Source organism: Asterias amurensis, chromosome 3, assembly GCF_032118995.1.
Source record: "Asterias amurensis chromosome 3, ASM3211899v1".
Classification (NCBI taxonomy): domain Eukaryota; kingdom Metazoa; phylum Echinodermata; class Asteroidea; order Forcipulatida; family Asteriidae; genus Asterias; species Asterias amurensis.
The window spans coordinates 6,943,745-6,964,708 of NC_092650.1; the positions used below are offsets into that span (position 1 = coordinate 6,943,745).

The following is a 20,964-nucleotide window of genomic DNA, read 5'->3' on the forward strand; positions in this document are numbered from 1 at the left end:
TAATTCATTCTGAAATATAATTGTGAAGAAAAGAAGAAAAGAAAAAAAGACGTCGGCCGCTCCTTTTTGGCTAGTCTACCGGAGTCTTTATTCGGGATCGGGCAAGATTCGCAATTGGTCTATTTACAGATGCTCGGCTGACGTCAAGACCGCCGGCAGCAGGCTTTTCGTCCAAATTTGTCTTCGCTCTGCTGCAAGATCTATAGTTTACCTAAATTTTACACGATTCCAAGTATAAGTAATGGCAGATGACTCTGATGAAGATGATTTGGTCACATACGGTACCTCGCTTGAGCCGATCGACGACGGTAAAACAAAAGTTTCAATTCTTCTAAACTACCGTCCTCGCGTGTTAAGTCACATTGACCAGTTACGATATTACATTTTCAGTCCTGTGTTATGCGTAGCAATGGCATGTTGTTGATGAACTGCTGTAATTTAGCGTTAACTTTATACCCATAGAGCAACCAGAGCCTTATCCAAGGCAAAACCCGGAAAAGTTTCCGTTTGGCGCCACCACTTTTTCATTCGAAATAAAATACTATAGTATATCTAATTAACCTGATTGATATATCCCTTTTTGTAAAAATGAGTGAACAAGTGGTGGCGCCATACGGAAAGTTATCCCAAAACCCTTTATTTTTCCTGTTATTATGTTACTGTGTATGTGGTCAGGGCTTTATCTGGAGAATAATAAAATTTATTGTTTTATGCCAGTTTAATAATAATTAATATGTAAAAATGTAGGCAGACCTACCAAGCCAAGTCTCACGTATTAGGCGTGAGACTCACGCATTTAGGCTCTGTCTCACGCTCACGTGCAAAAAAATCTCACGCATAGCTGGCCTCTGGACTTGGCATCTCTTTGATTTGAGGCCAGTTGCGATAACGTAACCCTCCGGCTAACGCAGGAGGGTTGCGTTATCGCAACCAATATTTTTGATTAATGATAAATAAGGGAATAAAGGGTAGCGAACAAGTTCTTGCCTGGCCGTTTAAAGCCGGCAGGGTTGAATTGCTGTGTGACGAAGGCCCGAGCCGAAGGTGAGGGCTTTTCACAAGACCCCTTTCAAACGACCCTGCAAGGTTGTAAACGGACGTTTAAGAACCGTTTAAACATCCGCTCTCCACCAATAGGAGTAGAGAAACTGTCTGGGGGTATTTATGAATAATGTATTAGGTCCCTAATTATTATAATAAAAAGATTTAATTTGGTCATATTTAAACTTGTTAAAACAGTGGACAAGCATCTTGCTCAAGGACACAAGTGTCACGACCGGGATTCGAACCCACACTCTGGTGACTTAGCACCAGAACTTGATTTCGATGCTCTTAACAACTCGGTCATGACACTCTAATTGTCACTTTTCAGACGCAGCTCGACGCAAACCAGTCCTCCTTGAAGATCAGGTGGTTACCGACAAGCAAGGACGTCGTAGATTCCATGGCGCTTTCACAGGTGGTTTTTCAGCCGGCTACTTCAACTCAGTCGGTTCCAAGAAAGGTAAAAGTGTAAAAAGAAATCAGACAAACAAAAATAGCCTTCTAAAAGTGTACTTCTTTAAAGATGTGATAATATATTTGAGTTGTGTCGGTTCTGGAAAGAACCGATGGTTAATAATAATATTAATATAATGTCAAAAGTCTTATAAACATTAGCACACGGATACACCAAGCAAGGTTCTCAAGGCGCTGAGTACAATGTATTTATAATACAAACTTTCAGAAAGTGCAGTGATGAATTCTGAGACCCAATTATTCAGCATCTTACAAGGTTTTACAAGGGTTTACAGCAGCCACAGCCAGGAACATCAGGGCGAACCCCTTCTCTTTTTGATAAGTGCACTGGGTTCTTTTACTTGTGTTACACAGCACATGGGACCAACAGCTTTACGTCCCATCCTAAGGACAAAGCAATGGTTTAATAAGTGTATTGCTAAAGGACACAATTGTCACGGCTGGGGATTCGAACCCACACTCTGCTGATCAGAAACACCAGAGTTTGAATTTGGTGCTCTTAACCGCTCGCCCGCGACACTTCCTTTTTGTTGACAACTCAACTTTTAAAAGCTGAATTCCAAATTGCATTGCTAAAGCTTTCTTACTCTTCCTACTTAGGATGGGAACCATCTACCTTCACATCGTCCAGGGGTCAGAAGTCAGGAGCGTCCAATCAGAGAGCAGAAGACTTTATGGATGATGAGGTATGGTAGACGGACTGAATGCATTTCAGAAAAATAACAGTTCATTAGTCAAATTCCACTGGTCTTCAAACCTATCAGTTTTCAGTTGAAATTCTTAGGTTTGGATCTAGTTCTAGAATTCCACTTGTCTGAAAACCTGTCGTTTTATCAGTTGAACTTTTTGAGCTACATGCAGTTGTTGAAGTGGTAATAATTGGATTCACCCAGTTTTCAGGGAAAGTTACTTTTGGCTTCTGGAACTTCTTGAAAAGAGGCTTACCATTTTTTTAATTTTATTTAATGAGATATTGCCTAAGGGCCATGTCACATGAGGCAATTTAGGGGCAACCAGTTCCGGGCAATCTCCAAAAAGAATAGGCATTCCTATTTGAATGTTAACTTGTTTCTTTTGTGGATCGTAAGATAATGTTAAAAAATTGACTCATGTGCTACCAAAGCAGTCTAGTAGCAAGCACTGCAGTTGGTTGCCACCAAGTTGCCTGTAAAAGTTGCCTCATGTGACTGGGTCCTTACATCACAAGGCCAGACGGACACTGCAAGATGAAGAGTACACTTAAATGATGTGAGCAAATCACCCAAACCAACTGCGACAAGGGGCATGTTCCTGCCTACTCATTTCACTGTTATTAAGACATCCACCAGGAGCCTGGGGCTTTTCTCAAACCTCGGCTTAGGCTCTGACTCAGGCTCGGCGTGCTGATATACAATCAGCAATTCGCGCTGAAAATGCAGGTTAAGGCCAAGCTGCGTCCACAGCACGCGGAGCCGAAGCCGGAGCCCAAGCCGTGGTTTGAGAAACGCCCTTGGCTGGTAGAACTAGTGAGGTGGAACTAGTCTGGGGCCGATTTCACAAAGCAATAAAATTCATTGCAGAAAATTTCTCAGTATCTTCACAGTGATTTGTATCGTGACATCACACTTTACTAATAGCAACTACGATTGATTTGCAGTTACGATCAATCTTTAGATCTTTGTGAAATCAGCCCCAGGTATGAATATGCCTCATACTATCTTCTTCTTTGTTCTGAAGGACTTGGGTGATTTTGGAATTGCTCCACGAAAGATTGTGACTACGGGTAAGTTCACCAATGAGGAGACGCGACGGAAACGTCCAGCGCAGGTTGTCGGCCCTAGCGTTATACCCGGGGAATCTCCATTACAAGATTTGATTGTTCCAAGCAAGTAAGTTGGGTTTTAAGAGATGTTTTTAGGAAGACTGAACCAAAAAGCAGGTTCTTTGTAAGACTTTCTGCGGAAATTATTGATAGGATGTAAGTGTTCTTGCAAACTCAGAGCTGTAGGGACTGTTACACTTTAAAACAAATGTCCCAGAAAAGTTTTTTTTATGTTAAACTGGTCGCCTCATTCTTTAGCAAATTGAATAGTAGGACAACAATAGCCAGATGGAAGTTACAAGTTTTATATATTCAGTGTTTAAAGACACTGGACACTATTTAGTAATTGTCAAAGACCAGTCTTCTCACTTGGTGTATCTTAACGTATGCATAAAATAACAAACCTGTGAATATTTGAGCTCAATTGGTCATCGAAGTTGCGAGATAACTATGAAAGTTAAAACACCCTTGTCACACGAAGTTGTGTGCTTTCCGATGCTTGATTTCGAGACCTCAAAATCTAAGTCTGAGGTCCCAAAATCTTGGAAAAAAACTACGTTACTTCACGGGGAGCCCTTTCTCACAGTGTTTTTTAATATTTACAGCTCCCCATTACTCGTTCCCAAGTAAGGTTTTGTGCTAATAATTATTTTGAGTAATTACCAATAGTGTCCACTGCCTTTAAGTACAATTGGATAACTTGAAAAACCATTGAACTGTTTCTTTGTATTTTCATGTGTTTCTCTGTAGTGATTCCATGGGGGCTAGGCTCTTGCGTAAGATGGGATGGAGACACGGTCAAGGCATAGGGGCAAAGGTCAGGAGAAGGAAGAAGAAAAGCGCCCTCATTGGTGAGTATTGGGTCAGATAGGTTTATCATTATTATTTATATAATTGTGGTTAAGGAAACTAGAGTGCCTCATAAGTGAACTTTTAAAATCACTGTAGCTCACCAGCAGGAAACTTGTACAAAAATTCTTGCAATGTGAACCAATGGGAGTGTCGTGGCCGAGCGGTTAAGAGCGCCGAATTTAAACTCTGGTGTTTCTGATCAGCAGAGTGTGGGTTCGAATCCCCAGCCGTGACACTTGTGTCCTGAAGACACTTAACCATTGCTTCGTCCATCGGGTGGGACGTAAAGCCGTTGGTCCCATGTGTTGTGTAAACGCATGTAAAAGAACCCAGCGCACTTATTAACAAGAGAAGGGGTTCGCCCTGGTGTTCCTGGCTGGATTGGCAGCATATTGCGCCACAGCACCTTGTAAACCATTACATGGTGCTAAGGGACTAGGTCTTATATCTCAAAAATTCGCCCCACTCCTTGCAGTAATAATACCTGGCACTTTGTATCCTTTGACAAAAGGCGCGTTATAAATACGGTTATTATTATTATTATTGTTATTATTATTATTATTATTATTATTAACCAGAATTACTGGGGTTAATCCTTACTGTTCAACGATAAGTGTTCTTGGGTTCTTTTGTACTTCGGACCTACATTTGAAGGACCAAGTACTTTGGACTCAAACCTACACTTTGCTGTTTAAGAAAAACAAGGGCCTGTAAAGCTGTTAAGCAGAGAATACTGCTTGTAAAAAAAATCTAAGCAAAAGTTGAGCGGAGTACCAGTCACAGCAATATAAATTTAATGTAATGTTGGGTGTTAACCTGTTTCTGTCAACCAATAATTTTCTGTGCTGAGCAAGTTTTATTTTTTTTAATTTGGCCCAGAGCTTGAATCCAGGGCTCTCATCCAGCTAGGCAACGACCTAATTTTTTTGTTTTGTGTCAGCACGTGTTATGGATTTGTGGAAATTAGTGGCCTGAGATTTGACCACATTGCTAATAGTGAGTTAGTTCCATGCTACATTATAACCAGGTTATTATACAAAGTACTTTATCACACTCAAAGCGCACAGTATTTTGTCCTGCAAGGTATGTGGAGCTACGTTTTGAAACTGTATGAGACCTATTCCTTTAAAGTACCATGATACATCTAGTTTACTAGTGTGGCAAATTATGCTGCCAATCAAACCAGGAACATCAGGGCAAGCCCCTTTAGAACAGAGACATACGAGATCTTGGTTATTGGAAAGATTTCATAATACTTGTTTGCGGTGCCACAAAGTTTGGTATGAATAGTTACATATCTTTACAGGCACTGATCTAGGAGCACTAGAAAGTGACGGCAGTGGTGGAGAGGAAAGCAACTTCTATCAGGGGTTCCTCTTTGCTCCTGCTGATGTAGATGAGATCGCTATGACGCCCAAAGATGACCACCACGGCATCGGGTACAGGGGTTTAGACCCGACACTGGCTGGTATGGGGCGTCATGTTTCGCTGTTCGAGGAACCTGTGAACAGTCGCGGTGGAAAGCGTGGTATCTCAGGACAGGTGGGTAACAAAATAGTTTAATATTATTATAAATATTAACAAACATGTAGTGTGCCATATCTGACAGAAAGACACTCCTGGGACAAAAAAGGAAGAGCAGTGGACACTTTTGGTATTTACTCAAAATAATTATTAGCATAAAACCTTATTTGGCAACGAGTAATGGGAAGCTGTTTATAGTATAAAACATTGTGAGAAAACGTAGTTTTCGAGAAAGAAGTAATTTTCACCGAATTTGATTTCGAGACCTGAAGTTTAGAAGTTGAGGTCTCGAAATCAAGCATCTGAAAGCACACAACTTCGTGTGTTACAAGGGTATTTTTTCTTTCATAGTTATCTCGCAACTCCGACGACCAATCAAGCTCAAATTTTCACAGGTTTGTTATTTTATGCATTTATGTTGAGATACACCAAGTGAGGGGACTGGTTTTTGATAACTACCAATAGTGTCCATTGTCTTTAATGACCATAATGTTAATGACCATACATGTAAGTTGCTTGTACAAAATAATAATTAAAAAAATTATGAGTTTTTCATTTATTTTCACAAGGCTTTTGGCATCGGAGCTTTCGAAGCAGCTGATGATGAGATTTATTCCTCGGATAATTTGGCCAACTACGACCGCGTTCTTGGAGGGGAGGAGCCGGGGAGTAGCAAGTATGGCTGGACAGCGCCCTCTGATAGGCAAAAAGGTACGAAGAAAGGGAGGTCCGGAGTCATGGGAGTGGGCTTTGCAGCCGGAATTCGGACGATTGATGTGCTGAAAATTTGCACTATCACATGGCCGTCGTCTAGTAAAACTAAGACATATCATGTGACGCGCTCTAAACCAATGAAAAGGCAGAATATTGGTAAGGGATGTTATAATAACAATACATCAACAGTATGTAAGTGTATTCACTTTAATTTGAACCCGCACCCAGATGATTATGCGACTTGAGTCCAGTGCATTTGATCACTCGGCCACGCCACACCCACATTGATTTAAAAAAGGATGGTCAAATTAAAAAAAAACAGGTTCTTCCAAATATACCCTGTGCGTGGGACCCAGACACCCCTCCGATTAAGTTAACTTGGCCCTGACGCAATGCAGGAATGACTGAATACAAGTAGGTAGTTTTAAGTATCCACAGAACTTGATTGTTATATGTGTGTCTGTTTTTTACGTGTAGGAAGTCTTGGAGTGCTGGAAAACTTCAAAGCCTCCGGAGAAAGGAGAAATGCAAACACGGTATGTTTGCAGATGACTATAACGGCTGCACCATTACCAAATCAGTCAGAGAATCCTTTCCCTCTAATTTAGAATTTGCATTGGTGGCAATCGCCATGTTCATAACAAAAATACAATATTTGTTCTGTAAACTGTAGTGTCTCGGTCCTTAAGGGGCTACGTAGTGGTACATGTACATGTATCTTCAGTTTGATTCACAGATGTGAAAACAAGAAACCCAGTATCAAGATGTTTTCCAAAATATTTAAGTTACTTACTATCTGATGTCTTCATCACATTTTGTATATCCATGTACATTGTATAGTGTATAGTCTGTATTTCATTTGAAGCAATTTTTTTTTTTTTAAGTAATTCGTAGATTATGGGAGATTACAACATGACTTATGTAGTTCAAAAAGATTCTTTGTGATCCAAGCCACCTTTTTTTTTGAACCCTCAAATTACCCCCAAGTCACTCAGGCACAACCTCATGTATGTATAAAGACCAACAGGTGTAAGCAATCCTTTTGGCCTAGTGCAATTAAACTTTATAAAAGTATATTGTCAAGATAACTTGGTTTACTTTCTTTTTGTTGTACTTTTTACATACCCTCACTCCTTTAAGGCAGTGGACACTATTGGTAATTACTCAAAATAATGGTTAGCATAAAACCTTACTTGGTAACAAGTAATGGGGAGAGGTTGATGGTATAAACACATTGTGAGAAACGGCTCCCTCTGAAGTGCCATAATGTTCGAGAAAAAAGTAATTTTCAACAAATTTGATTTCGAGACCTCAGATTTAGAACTTGAGGTCTCGAAATCAACCATCTACATGTAAACGCACTCAACTTCATGTGATAAGGGTGTTTTCTTCTTTCATTATTATCTCGCAAGTTCGATGACCGATTGAGCTCAAATTTTCACAGGTTTGTTATTTGATGCTTATGTTGAGATACATGTACACCAACTGTGAAGGCTAGTTTTTAACAATTACCAATAGTGTCCACTGCCTTTAATAATTGTATATTTCTGTACATTTGATATGTTTATTCTTGTTGTTGTAATGCCTGGGGGTGTATGTATTCATGTGATACACATGAAAGACAAATTTCACCTTTTTTTTTTCATCACGGTAATAAATATTTTTAATCTTTAATTTTAATCTTCTTTCATCAAGGTGTACCCTCCTCCTGTTCTTCCAAAAGACTTCCGTCCCTTCCACGTCATGCGGGCATCCTCCAAGGAGAACCAACCGCCGACTACAGACTATCAAAGCCGGTTCAAGCTGAGTGCAACGCAGAGGGGCGCAATGCTCGGCGAAGAAGAGCTTCCCGGTAAGAAATTATGTGTTTCATACACTTCCTATAATGGAGTTTGCAGAATCCTCTTTTAGCTTATGGGTGGCATGGTTGGTGTGTGCATAAAGCGCTCGCCTCTCACCAAGGTGACCCCGGTTCAATTCCCGGTCGGGGCCATATGTGAGTTGAGTTGTGCGTTGGTTCTCTGCTGTGCATGAGGGTTTTCCAGACCATCCGGTTTTCTTCCCTCGGGAAAAATCAAACACTTTTGATCTTGGCTGTGCTCCATGGTCATAGTGGGTTGATGTGGCTGGCAGCCAAAGGCGTCCTTGCATGCCTGCTTCTTGAACAAGTTGTAGCCGCGTCCTTCGCAATTCAGCTCTTAGCTGCGAGTAAGGATGATTAGCCCCCCAAATTATTATTATAGCTTTGGTAACTCTAGGAGGGAAGTTTGAGTTGTGGCGTTTTAGATTCACTCCATTTTGTTTGAGGAGCGACTCAAAACCTATGGAATGATGGAACACTCCTTTAGGACTTCTCCCAGAAAGAATGAACTCCCCCCAGAAGGAGAGTGGAATCAACTGCTCGAAGTTGCTACCATGTCCATAGCAGAACTAGTCTGGACCTATAAACTGTTCTAGTAGGGGACAGGTTTGGACCAACAAAAGATGTATTCTACCTCTCATACTTCCCAATGACATGTTTCAAAAGAAAAAAAAATATCAGTTCTGAATCTAAAGTACATACATGTACATGTAGTCGGCAAAGCATCATTACAGAAACATCACACTAACTTTTTGTAAAGAAAACAATTGCGAAATTTCAGTTTTATACATGGGAGGAAAACCCCTAAATAGGGAAAAACAGGTAGGATCTGAAAACCCAGGCTTCGGTTGCGGGTATCACACCTACTGTAGGTCCACGGAGGTGAAAGGCCGAGACAGAAACCATTGAGCCAACCCGACTGCCCAGTTAACTATTCCTGTTGAGTTGCCTTCTCTGTAGCGCCATTTTAACGGTTGACACTTTCTTTCACAGGACCGTCGTCTGTGTTTGACTTCCTGTCGCCTGAAGATCAGCAAAAGTTAAAAAGTAGGGTCCCTACCCAAGTACCCCCTCAAGAGGAAGGTAAATCTTCCAGTTTACCGCATAGAGGGTTCAGCCAGACACCTCCGTCTGCTGCCACTATTGTCCCTACTGCGAGTGACCCCCAACATAGCTGGGCAGTAGGAGCTGCCTTCAAACCCTTTGCCAGTAACCCATCAAAACAAGAGAGGTACGACAAATTCCTTGCCAAGAAGAGAGATGGAACAGGTGAGTGTCTGAGAAACTGGCGAGGGTTCAAGTGATTATCTAGGGAATCGTTTAAGGAATCTTTGTTAAAACATACAATACAGTACAAGTGGCGTGTTGTAACCGAGTAGGTTAAAGGCAGTGGAGACTATTGGTAATTGTCAAAGACTAGCCTTCACAGTTGGTGTATCTCAACATATCCATAAAATAAAAAACCTGTGAATACTTGCGCTCAATTGGTCATCAAACTTGCGAGATGATAATGAAAGGAAAAAACACCCTTGTCACACGAAGTTGTGTGCATTCAGATGCTTGATTTCGAGACCTCAAGTTCTAAATCTACTTCTTTCTTGAAAACTATGGCACTTCAGAGGGAGCCGTTTCTCACAATGTTTTTAACTGTCCACCTCTCTCCATTACTCGTAATCAAGAAAGGTTTTATGGTAATAATTATTTGGAGTAATTACCAATAGTGTCCACTGCATTTAAGAGCATAGCCCTGGTGTTTCTAATCAGTAGAGTGTGGGTTCGAGTCCCAGTCGTGACACTCGTGTCTTTAAAGTAGTACATTTGACCATTATAGCTGCGTCCTTCAGATGGGATGTAAAACCAGAAACACCAGAGTTTGAATTTGGTGCTCTTAACCGCTCGGCCAAAGACACTTTCTCCCCCCCCCCCCCCCTCCTTGACTTGTTCGAGGAATATTCAGAAAAAAACAAGTACGGAAGTGCCTAAGTCAGTCGCTAATGGGAATTTTATTAATGCTAGGTTGCAGCTGAATTACCAGGTAAATCTTCCATTGTTTACGTCATTCTGCATGAACATACTCACATTTACAAAGAACAATGGATTGGGAAAAGTTTCCCTTGGTCAAATTTTAGTTCACCAAAATCATTATATATTAATATATTTTATACCGCGTGTTGGATTTTCCTGTGATTAAACCAACTTTTTTTTTTTAAACCAATTTCTGGATAGTTTCGGACAAGGGAGATGAAGGTCTGACGGAGTGGGAACGACAGAAAGAAACGGAGGAGTTTAACCGAGCTGCTTCTCTCTATCGTCCACTGAGTGGTCTCATGGCAACCAGATTCGTCACTGCCAAGAACGACGACAATGACGACAAAGTGGATGTACAAGCTGAGGAAGGGGTACGTATAGACCTTATGCACATGACGTCATTTCAGTAGGGCGCCCTCACCTAGAGGTCAAAAGGAGGTTGTTCATTGGCCAATCCTGTGCGCCGTGCGTACAAGTCTTTGCGTTTTGATTGTTTCATCACCGTTTTTCCACTAAGATAGCCGCTGGATGACGTCAACGCATAAGGTTTCGAAACATAAAATTTGTAGTATTATTAGCATTTTTGTCTGGAATAATGAAACAAAGGATGCCTCGTAAGTGAACTTTATCTCTGTAGCTCACAAACTTTGAGGAAACCCTCGTCTTAGACTGAATTTCACGGCTTACCACAAACACAGTCCACAGCATTCTGGAATAGATTAGCGACCATAGCCACCTTCCGTCTTCAAGGGGTTAAGCATTAAATATTGCTTGAAAACAATTTCTCTGCTATAGTAGAAATGAGCAGGATACCGTTCACAAATGTTACACGTGACAAGGTAGTTTGGCTGGTAATCTAATTCTAGTAAGCAAATTATTTTTGTGCTAAGCTACTTTTTTTGCTTAATCAGAATTGAGCCTGGGTGATAAGGTCAGGGATGGATTTCACAAAGAGTTAGGACTAGTCTTATCTCGAGTTAGGACGAGTTACTTGTCTCAACTTAGGACTATCCATGCAATTTGTATATCTCCTAGGACAGGTCCTAAGTTAGGACTAGTCCTAACTCTTTGTGAAATCGACCCCTGGACTTTGTTCTTCGTCCACAGGGAGATAAATCTGAGCAGGCCAAAGCAGCAGAGATGAAGATGTTTGGTAAGCTGACTCGAGACTCCATGGAGTGGCATCCAGACAGCCTCCTCAGTAAACGCTTCAATATCCCTCACCCTTACCCAGGGTAAGACTAATTTGCATTCCCGATGAATATACGAATACTTGACAATGAACACTATTGGTAATTTGTCAGAGACCAGTCTTCTCACTTGCTGTATCTCAACATGTGCATGAAATAACAAAGCTGTGAAAATTTGAGCTCAATTGGTCATCGAAGTTGCGAGATACATGGAATAGTGAAAGAAAAAACACCCTCGTCACATGAAGTTGTGTGCTTTCAGATGCTTGATTTTGAGAACTCAAATTCTAAATCTGAGGTCTCGAAATCAAATTGGTGGAAAACTACTTCTTTCTCAAAAACTATGTTACTTCAGACATGTCAGAGGGAGCCAATTCTCACAATGTTTTATACTATCAACCTCTCCCCATTACTCGTTACCAAGTAAGGTTTTATGCTAATGTTTATTTTGAGTAATTACCAATAGTGTCCACTGCCTTTAAAACTTATTGTGCTGGACTTCTGTGTATCGTGTTGATCAAAGTTTTTTCTAGTTGATTTGCATGATTTATAATGTGTAAACCACCAAAACAAAGCATGATTTAAATATGTAACAGATGTTCTAGTGCTAAGTCAACAGTGTGTGGGTTCGAATCCCGGTCATGACACTTGTGTCCTTGAGCAAAATGCTTTACTATAATTGCTTCTCTTCACCCAGGGGTATAAATGGGTACCTGCGAGGGTAGAGGTTGATATTGTGAATGAAAAAGCCTTTGGAGCGATAAAAACTGTTGCCCAGGTTGTATACTCCCAAGGGAGCTGAGAAACATTTTGTAAAGCGCATTGATACGGTTACTGTGAAATGCGCTATGTACATATATAAATTTTTGTATTATTATTATTATTATTATTATTATTATTATTATTATTATTATTATTATTATTATTATTATTATTATGATGTTAGTTATGCATCAGGGCTCAATAAAATAATTTGTTTTTGCCCTTACACCGGTGTGTATTAAGCACTGTATTATTGTCCTAAAGCCCGGTTCATACCTCCTGTGAATGCGAAGAGAATTTTTGACGTGAATTTGGCGTCACAACCCTCCTTTCGTAGCGATATTCACATGTGAGTTGAGCAAAGTTGAACTGCTGCGAATGTTTCGTTGCGAATGTTTGACGTCAACATTCGTATCACATTCGCATTCGCAGGAGGTATGAACCGGGCTTTACTCCTGTGTTCTGTGAACCACTTGAGTGGGATTCAAACCCAGGCCCTGTGTATGTTCAAGCAGATGTCTTGCCACTAGACCACCGAGCAAGACCGGTGGCTAGAGGCAGTTCGAATCCTTTGCGTTAGCAGCGGGAACAGCAATGAGTTAAAAGATGTTAGAAATATGTTTGAAATGTGTTTTAGAATTATGTTTGAAACATGATTGAAATGTTTCTCACATCAGAACTAAGAAAATCAAAATCTCTCTAACAAAATCTCTCTGAAGGTTATCTTGAGTGTTCAGAGTGTTTTAGTTTAATAAATTGTCATGGGTTAATATTGCTTTGTGTATATTGACACTGCAGCTCCACCACTGTCGGTTTAACCAAGGTGAAGAAAGACAAGTTCTCCATCTTCAATTTCCTCACTATTGCGACGCCAAGTGCAGAACAACCTCCACCCCAAGCAGCCCCTGACAAGGGCAAGGGAAGAGTTGGGTCTCTCGACAGCGAGAATCCCCCGGACGAGAAGGGGTCCCGTTGGGATAAGAGATCTTCCCTTCTTGCAAATGTGGGAGTGTCTGAAGGTGGAGATGTGTCAATCAACCCGAACGCCTGGAAAGGTTCAGAGGAGCAGAGTAAGACGCTGTCCACTCTTCAGGTAAGATGTGTTGTCCGGAAGGTACTACTTTACATATATATGCACATTAAAGACATTGGACACTATTGGGAATTGTCAAAGACTAGTCTTCAGAGTTGGTGTATCTCAACATATGCATGAAATAAAAAACTGTGAAAATTGAAAAACTGAAAGAAAAAACACACAAAGTTGTGTGCTTTCAGATGCTTGATTTGAGAAAGAAGTAATTTTCCCACGTTTGATTTTGAGACCTCAAATTTAGAATTTGAGGTCTCAAAACCTTGTGTGACAGTGATTTTTCATTCATTACCAGCCAGGGCCATACATGTAAGTATGTGAGATGAGTTGTGTGCTGGTTTTCTGCCGTGCCACAACGGTTTTCCAGACCATTAAACACTTTCAATCAAACACTTTCTCTCACTGGCTGCATCCTTCGCAATTCAGCTCTTAGCTGCGAGTAAGGATGATTAGTCGCCCAAATTATTCTTACAATTCTTGTATGGATAACGCTCAAACCGTGTTATATAAACACCTACAAACAAAATTTACTACCAACTACATTTCTAAATAAATAAATGATCAAGGAAGTGTTACTTCTACAGTAGTTTGTGATGAATCTTTTTATTTTTGATTACTAGCCCCTTGACGATCCAGAGAGTGAAAACCGACCTCCAATGGACTTATTCAAAGCCATCTTCGCAAGTTCAAGCGAAGAGGAAGAAAGTAACGATGAGGATGAGGATGAAGAGGAAGGGGTTGCCAAGGAACGGCGAGGTCAAATGTCAAATGGTAAGAAACAGGAATAGACCTTTACACATGTTGCATATCAGTAGGGCGCCCTCACTTAGAAGTAAAAAAGTGGCCGTTCATTGGCCAAACCTGTGCGGTGCGTACAAATCTGTGCGTTGTGATCATTTTACCTCCAAGATGGCAGTTGGTTGTTGTCAATTCATTAGGTCTATATATTATATATTGGCCAATAACAAGGTTTTGAGTTCCAGAGTGTAGAAGCATGTGCCTCCTTGTTTGACTTTGGAAAATCAAGGGTAGTCATATTATTGTTGACAGAATGGTAGGAAAGAGACAGAGACTAAAAAACAAATGCCAGGATTTTGAACTGTCCTTTGAGAGATCCCTGCTTAATCTTCACCACAAAATATACTAGAACAAGCAGAAATGTCAATGCTTTGACAATACGTTTGCCACAAGGTGCTTGCTTTCATTCTTGAGAGATCCAATCGATTTTAACTTTGAGTTGTTTCCATAGATGAAACAAACGGCACAACATCAAAACCCACTGCATTGTCAACGGCGAACCAACACCTTGCCCATGGAATTTCAACAGCCACAAGCTCCCTTCATGCTGCCGGGAAAAGACAGCCTGAAGTCTTACACTCCACTGCAAACTCTGGTTCAGAATCAGACGGGTACTACGGTCCTCAACTTCCCCCTCCCTCGTCCGACCCGACACAACGGGTCAGTGATGAGGTCAGAGGTCACCGGGAACCAGCAGGTTTAAAGAAGGACACGAATGGGGTGCGTGTTAAAGCCAAGACACACCATAAAGAAAAGCGTAGGAAAAAACATGACAGGCAGAGTACGGACAAACACAAACGAAGCAAAGATAAAAAGGTAAGTCAGATGGTTTGGTTCTGTAGTGTGTTGTGGCCGAGCGGTTAAGAGCACCGGATTCAAGCTCTGGTGTTGATCAGCAGAGTGTGGGTTTGAATCCCGGTCGTGACACTTGCTACATGTTGGGAGGCAGTGCTTTCTACCAGCCAGGCTTCTGATTGATCATACCCTAGCCTACATTTATATGGACTGTAAAATGGGTAACCCTGTTTCAGCCCTTTGTGATGAGTAGGTGGCAACGGCCTCTGGAAGAACACAAATTGTAGCCCACACCTTGAAGTGGCCTGCATGCCTTGTGTGTCTGGTGAATTGCATAAAAAAAATATATAACACAAAAAATGAAATGTCTCTAGCTAGTTCATAAGTCAAATAGAGTATTTGCACAATGTGTCATCGACCGCCATGTTTGATGATAAACAATGGAAAAGTGCATGCGTGTAACAGCTGTAGAAAACTCTCAGCCAAGCATGATAGCCTTTCACATCAACAATGATGGTCAATGACGTCATGCAAACCATCTGTAGACCTTTGACGACAACACAGTTTGTTTAACACCACTTTGCAGATGAGTGGGAAACCATTGTCTCTGCTGTCGGAAATGCAGTACCCAGTTACAGCACTTAAGCAATGCAGTCAGCAAACCTTGAAAGCAACAGTACAGGGGTCTATAGACCGTTATCACGGTGCAGCCATCTTGAATTTCTCCCATTGCTATCAATGTTACCAAACCGAGGCTGGAAGAACAAAATAGTCTGGTTCCTAATTTCAAAATGATTATTAGCATTCATTATCATAATTCGATACAAGGAACATGAATAAGATGGAGGCAGTATGATAATGGAAAGGTCTACAAATTACAACTTGGGATGAAAATAGGCTATCAAGATGGTTGTGTCTGCTTCCTGACTTGTCTTTAGACACTAGGCTCAGCAAATTTGTTATCAAAGTATTGACTATCCTATTATTTGTTGACTTATTTTTACCCAGCACAAGTCAAAGAAGAAAAAGAAAACCAAAGACACTAAAGTGAGGCACAAAGGTCATCACCGGTCACCATCAAGGTCAAAGTCAGGTCATAAAGGTCATAGGAGACGGCCAGCATCAGAGAAAGACTACGATGCAAGCGGAGACAGTACAAGCAGTAGTAGTGATTCCAGCTGATAAAGACTTAAGTCAATGTAGCCACAAATCTTACGATGGTACTTGTTTGATATCAAATGAGAATCGGCACACATCAATGCTTATGGAAACTTGACAAAGATGGCGGGAGTATGAAGCCCGGTTCATACTTCCTGTGAATGCGAATGTGAAGCGAATGTGAAGCGAATGTTGACGTCACAAAATTCGTAACGAATTTCGCAGCAGTTCAGCTCTGCTCAACTCACTTGCGAATATCGCTGCGAAATGATAGTTTTTACGCCAAATTCGCTTTGCATTCGTATTCGCAGGAAGGATGAACCGGGCTTGATTCATTTTTCTTGAGAATGAGAAGCCAGTCGGGAGTCCGAAGCATCCATTAACACATGTATGAATCAAAGCAAGCTCGACAATAACTCTTGTAAATCACAACAGATCTTGAACAAATTTTACTTTAATGAGAAAACCTTGTTTTTTTTTTCCTTTTTATAAAATCGTCTTCTTTGAATCAGAGACACTGGTTAATTTTAGCAATCACAAATCCTATAAAATACATGTGAGATTAGTCCGAGCTACTGGACCCAACAACGTTAAACATTATCTGGTGAATTTAGTTTCCATGTGATGTTGTGTATGTCCGTTGGTACCGGTGTACAAATGCCCTACACAACTCAAAACCCAAATTCGCTTTGCATTCGTATTCGCAGGAAGGATGAACCGGGCTTGATTCATTTTTCTTGAGAATGAGAAGCCAGTCGGGAGTCCGAAGCATAGAGTAACACATATATGAATCAAAGCAAGCTCGACAATAACTCTTGTAAATCACAACAGATCTTGAACAAATTTTACTTTAATGAGAAAACCTTTTTTTCTTTTACCTTTTTATAAAATCGTCTTCTTTGAATCAGAGACACTGTCTATTTTTAGCAATCACAAACCCTATCAAATACATGTGAGATTAGTCGGAGCTACTGGACCCATCAACGTTAAACATTATCTGGTGAATTTAGTTTCCATGTGATTTTGTGTATGTCCGTTGGTACCGGTGTACAAATGCCCACACAACTCAAAACCCTAAAACAGGGAGTGACAAAATCTGCTGACCTTTGTAACATATACGTTTCAGATATTTCTGATAACATTTGTTTTAAAGAAAAGTCTTTGACAAATCTAAACCGTCCAACATAGACTGCATAGACTTGCACATTGTGTAAATCTGTACAAGTCATGTGTGGTCAATTTAGGCATCAATTCTGATTTAAAAATATTATTGTAAACATATCTAGCATAACATAATCGTTTTAAGTATAGAGAAGTCTTTGATAGATTTGGGAGAATTGTTTTGTTATCACCCCTGTTTTGAACAATATAGGGCCTTTGTCTACAGCTACTAACAAACATACGAGTATTCAATTGAACTCGTCACGCCAGATCAAGTCCGACATGTTTTAAAAGCATTGCCGGGTCCAGTAGTTAAGACTAATGGGAAATTAGTTTTCTAACACATTTTCACAACTTTGTAGCATGCTTTGCACTTCACAGACATAACGTTTCAGTTAAAAATAGAGTATTGGTCATACAAAAATAATCAAACGGTCAAAGTTTTTGTGTAATAAATCTCCTTGACGCTGATGGTGATATTTATAAATAGTCTCCAGAAAAGTTTAAGAATACAGCTTGTGAATACCTTATCGCTATTTTGTATCCAGCTTGAAGTTGGAAGAAATATTGTTTATCAAAGTACAGTACCAATATAAAAAAAAGGAAAACTGAACGAGCTTCCAGTAAACGAAAAGAAATTGTGATTCATATTTCAAAAAAATATTTCCTATAACATTACATTGAATACAGTATATGAACACATTGTCACTAACATTTGTTAAAGTCTCCACATTTGTGGTAAAAAGGGCGTTTTTTCCCCTTAAAGACAATGAGTACAACAAATAAGTAAAACTTCTCCCTACATTTATTACACAATAGGCTGTGAGTCTGACAGGTCACTAGTCTCAACAAAATGTTTTTAAAGCCATTGGACACTTACGGTAAACAGTATTGTCCAAGGCCCACACTTCGTGTATCACAACTTCTATATAAAATAACAAACCTGTGAAAATTTAGGCCCAATCGGTCATCGGAGTCGGGACAAAAGGACAGCATTTCATGCTACCTAATGCTTCAATATCATATTGCTAGCTTGTTGGACGGCTAAAAATCACTACCCAAATACAAACACATACATTGTTACTTTAATTGTTTAAGTCTTAGTTCCTAACCGGAGCCCAATTCCACGGCTCTGCTTACCACCAAATTATGCGCTTACAATCTCCGTTCTTCACTTACAGGGTAAGGGGCGAAATATCTGCACAAGTTATTTATTAGCAAAGAATGCAAAGTAAATTGGACTATGCGTAGCCACAAGGGCGAAATATCTGCGCTAGTTATTTATTAGCAAAGAATGCCAAGTGAAGTGGACTATGCATAAACACAAACAGAACATCCCGTTGAGACCAATTCAGAACTGACTCCACGGCAGTACAGTTAATTATGATCCTATAAGCTAAAGTACTAGTACAAGTCTATTTTCTATACCATCCGCCCTGGTACATGTAATAGTTAAAAGCAGGACAGGTGTTTTCAGAACTGAGAATTAAGTCTCTCGAACCCCCCGATTATCTACTCCATGGCAGTATAATAAATGCAAGACATAAGTTCTCTAAAAAGAAACTCTACCTGGCAAGTAGATACACACATGGTGTTACCGCAAACCAAATATATACAGAACATCCTGCTAACAACCTGTGGATTACCTGTGAAATAAGCTTGGAATTCCCTGCTTCCAAAAGCGCTGACTAATTGCTTATATGAACCGTCAGAGATCAACAAGGTGTTGATACCCAGGCATAACCAGGGACCAAGACCAAACTATAACAAACAATACTGCACTTTCATGAGTAACAAAACTGCAGTACAAAAAATGACAAAAAGTCAAACAACACTCAACTTCTTTGTAATATAAAATAACTACATAAAAACAACTGTATCAAATACAATATAATAATACTGAATGCTAAAACATGTAATGTATAAATATCAAAATAACTTTACCGAGGCTGTGCACAAAACTTGCCAGTCATACTCTGGTAACATAACTAAGGAAAGGCAAGGTACCAGTCTCGCACTTAAAATACTGACTAGCAGTAGCAATAAAAAAACTTCAAACTTAAAAAGTACGAAAATGTTGCCACCAAAAATCATTTTTGGTCAATGCTGTAGTACTAAAGAAACAAAGTTAACAATATTTTTCACATACAAAGTACTGGAAAGAGGAGGATAGCCCTCCAATAATAACAAATGGTGAGAGGCATAATCATAATGCTAAATTCACTTGGGGCTCATATGTTTGTAAATAAAACTTCAATACCTCTCAATGATTACCAGCCAAGATGCCATAACATCCAATACCTTTTTTTTGTGACTGGTTCCTTGACTCTGCTGATTGATGTAAACAAGATATTTAAAGGAATATTACAGAATTGGTTTTGCAAGCAAATAAGCTGCTGGCAGTGTAAGCACTTCATGTAATCCACCATATACATACATGTACATGTAAAACTGGCAAACCTGTAGACGTTTTGAGATCGATCGGCTATCTGGGTCACGAGAGAATAGTGAAAAACCGATACCAAATTTTGCATTGCATCGATGCCAAAACAAAAATGAATAAAATGCTCACTGAGCGATGAACTCCAAACACAAAATTAGATTATTTATTTCTCATCAAATATGACAATTCAGACAGAAATATTTCAAGGGATGTTTTCAACTATCATCATCATTGGACCATGTAAGTTTTATGTAAATCTGTGATCTTCACAATTGTTATTTCTTACCAATTCTGTAACGTTCCTTTAACAATATTTTTTACATACACAAGTACTGGAAAGATAGCCCTCCAATAATAACAAATGGTCAGAGGCATAATGCTAAATTCACTTTGTTCAGTGTGCAGTCTAGAAGGCTCTATAAATCAAACTTCAATACCTCTGAATGATTTTACCAGACAAGATGCCATAAAATCCATAAAACACATGAATACATGTACAGTAATAACACCAAAGTGCTTGACAAAGCAACCTCAAAAGCAGGATTCTGGAAAAAAAATACCCTAAAAGAGAAGTATTTGAAGTAATACATGCAAATACAAATGAAGTGCTCGAAACAATTCTGGGACTCATTATTCAAAATTGAGTCGTTAGAAAAAAACTTTAATTAAAAATGCTTGAATAATGACCCTGTACACTTCATGTTGACCTTTAACATGACATATCCTTTACAAAACTACAGAGTTACTTTTCTGTTGTAATTTTTTTTCAAATTCAATATTATTGTATGCTGTTGGAAAACAGTTCAAATTTGTTTACATATTAAACAACTTGATTAAAGAATGACCTCAAAAGTGCCATTTATATCTGGTCAAAGTTTAAAGTTCAAATAACAACAATGCTTTGGTGGTTAACTCCAATTCCTCATAAGCAAACAATGGGGAATGTACAAGGTTGCCCTTTTTGCTTAGAACAAACAAGAACTATTTTCACTTCTTGAGACTGGCAAGTCGTCTGTTCCATGCTTATAAATGTCACAACGTCTTTGGTAAAACACTAACACATCTACACCCTTCAAAATCCACAAGGTTTAACCAGATTTTGATGGATTCAGTACTTCAGAATTAAACAATCTATAATAAGACAAGCATAGCAATGTTTTTTTATCATTCAAAAGGACTAATTTTGCATGCAAAAGGACCAATAAATATTACGACCCTGTTTCAGATGTAGAATATTAACATACTGCTTACAAAATACATAGAATATTA

The 20,964-nt window shown here is 39.6% G+C and overlaps 1 protein-coding gene across 1 annotated transcript; it reads left to right on the top strand.

The window, feature by feature from the left end:
* The first annotated feature begins 143 nt into the window (after nucleotides 1–143).
* Nucleotides 144–19,488, top strand: LOC139934739 (G patch domain-containing protein 1-like). Its single transcript, XM_071929127.1, has 16 exons — nucleotides 144–308; nucleotides 1,373–1,504; nucleotides 2,119–2,204; nucleotides 3,235–3,386; nucleotides 4,070–4,170; nucleotides 5,478–5,713; nucleotides 6,265–6,406; nucleotides 6,887–6,945; nucleotides 8,105–8,261; nucleotides 9,264–9,539; nucleotides 10,497–10,669; nucleotides 11,406–11,533; nucleotides 13,049–13,343; nucleotides 13,961–14,111; nucleotides 14,590–14,954; nucleotides 15,942–19,488. The coding sequence occupies exons 1-16, from the start codon at nucleotides 242–244 to the stop codon at nucleotides 16,113–16,115; spliced, it is 2,694 nt and encodes an 897-aa protein (XP_071785228.1). The 5' UTR covers nucleotides 144–241; the 3' UTR covers nucleotides 16,116–19,488.
* The last annotated feature ends 1,476 nt before the right edge of the window (nucleotides 19,489–20,964 follow it).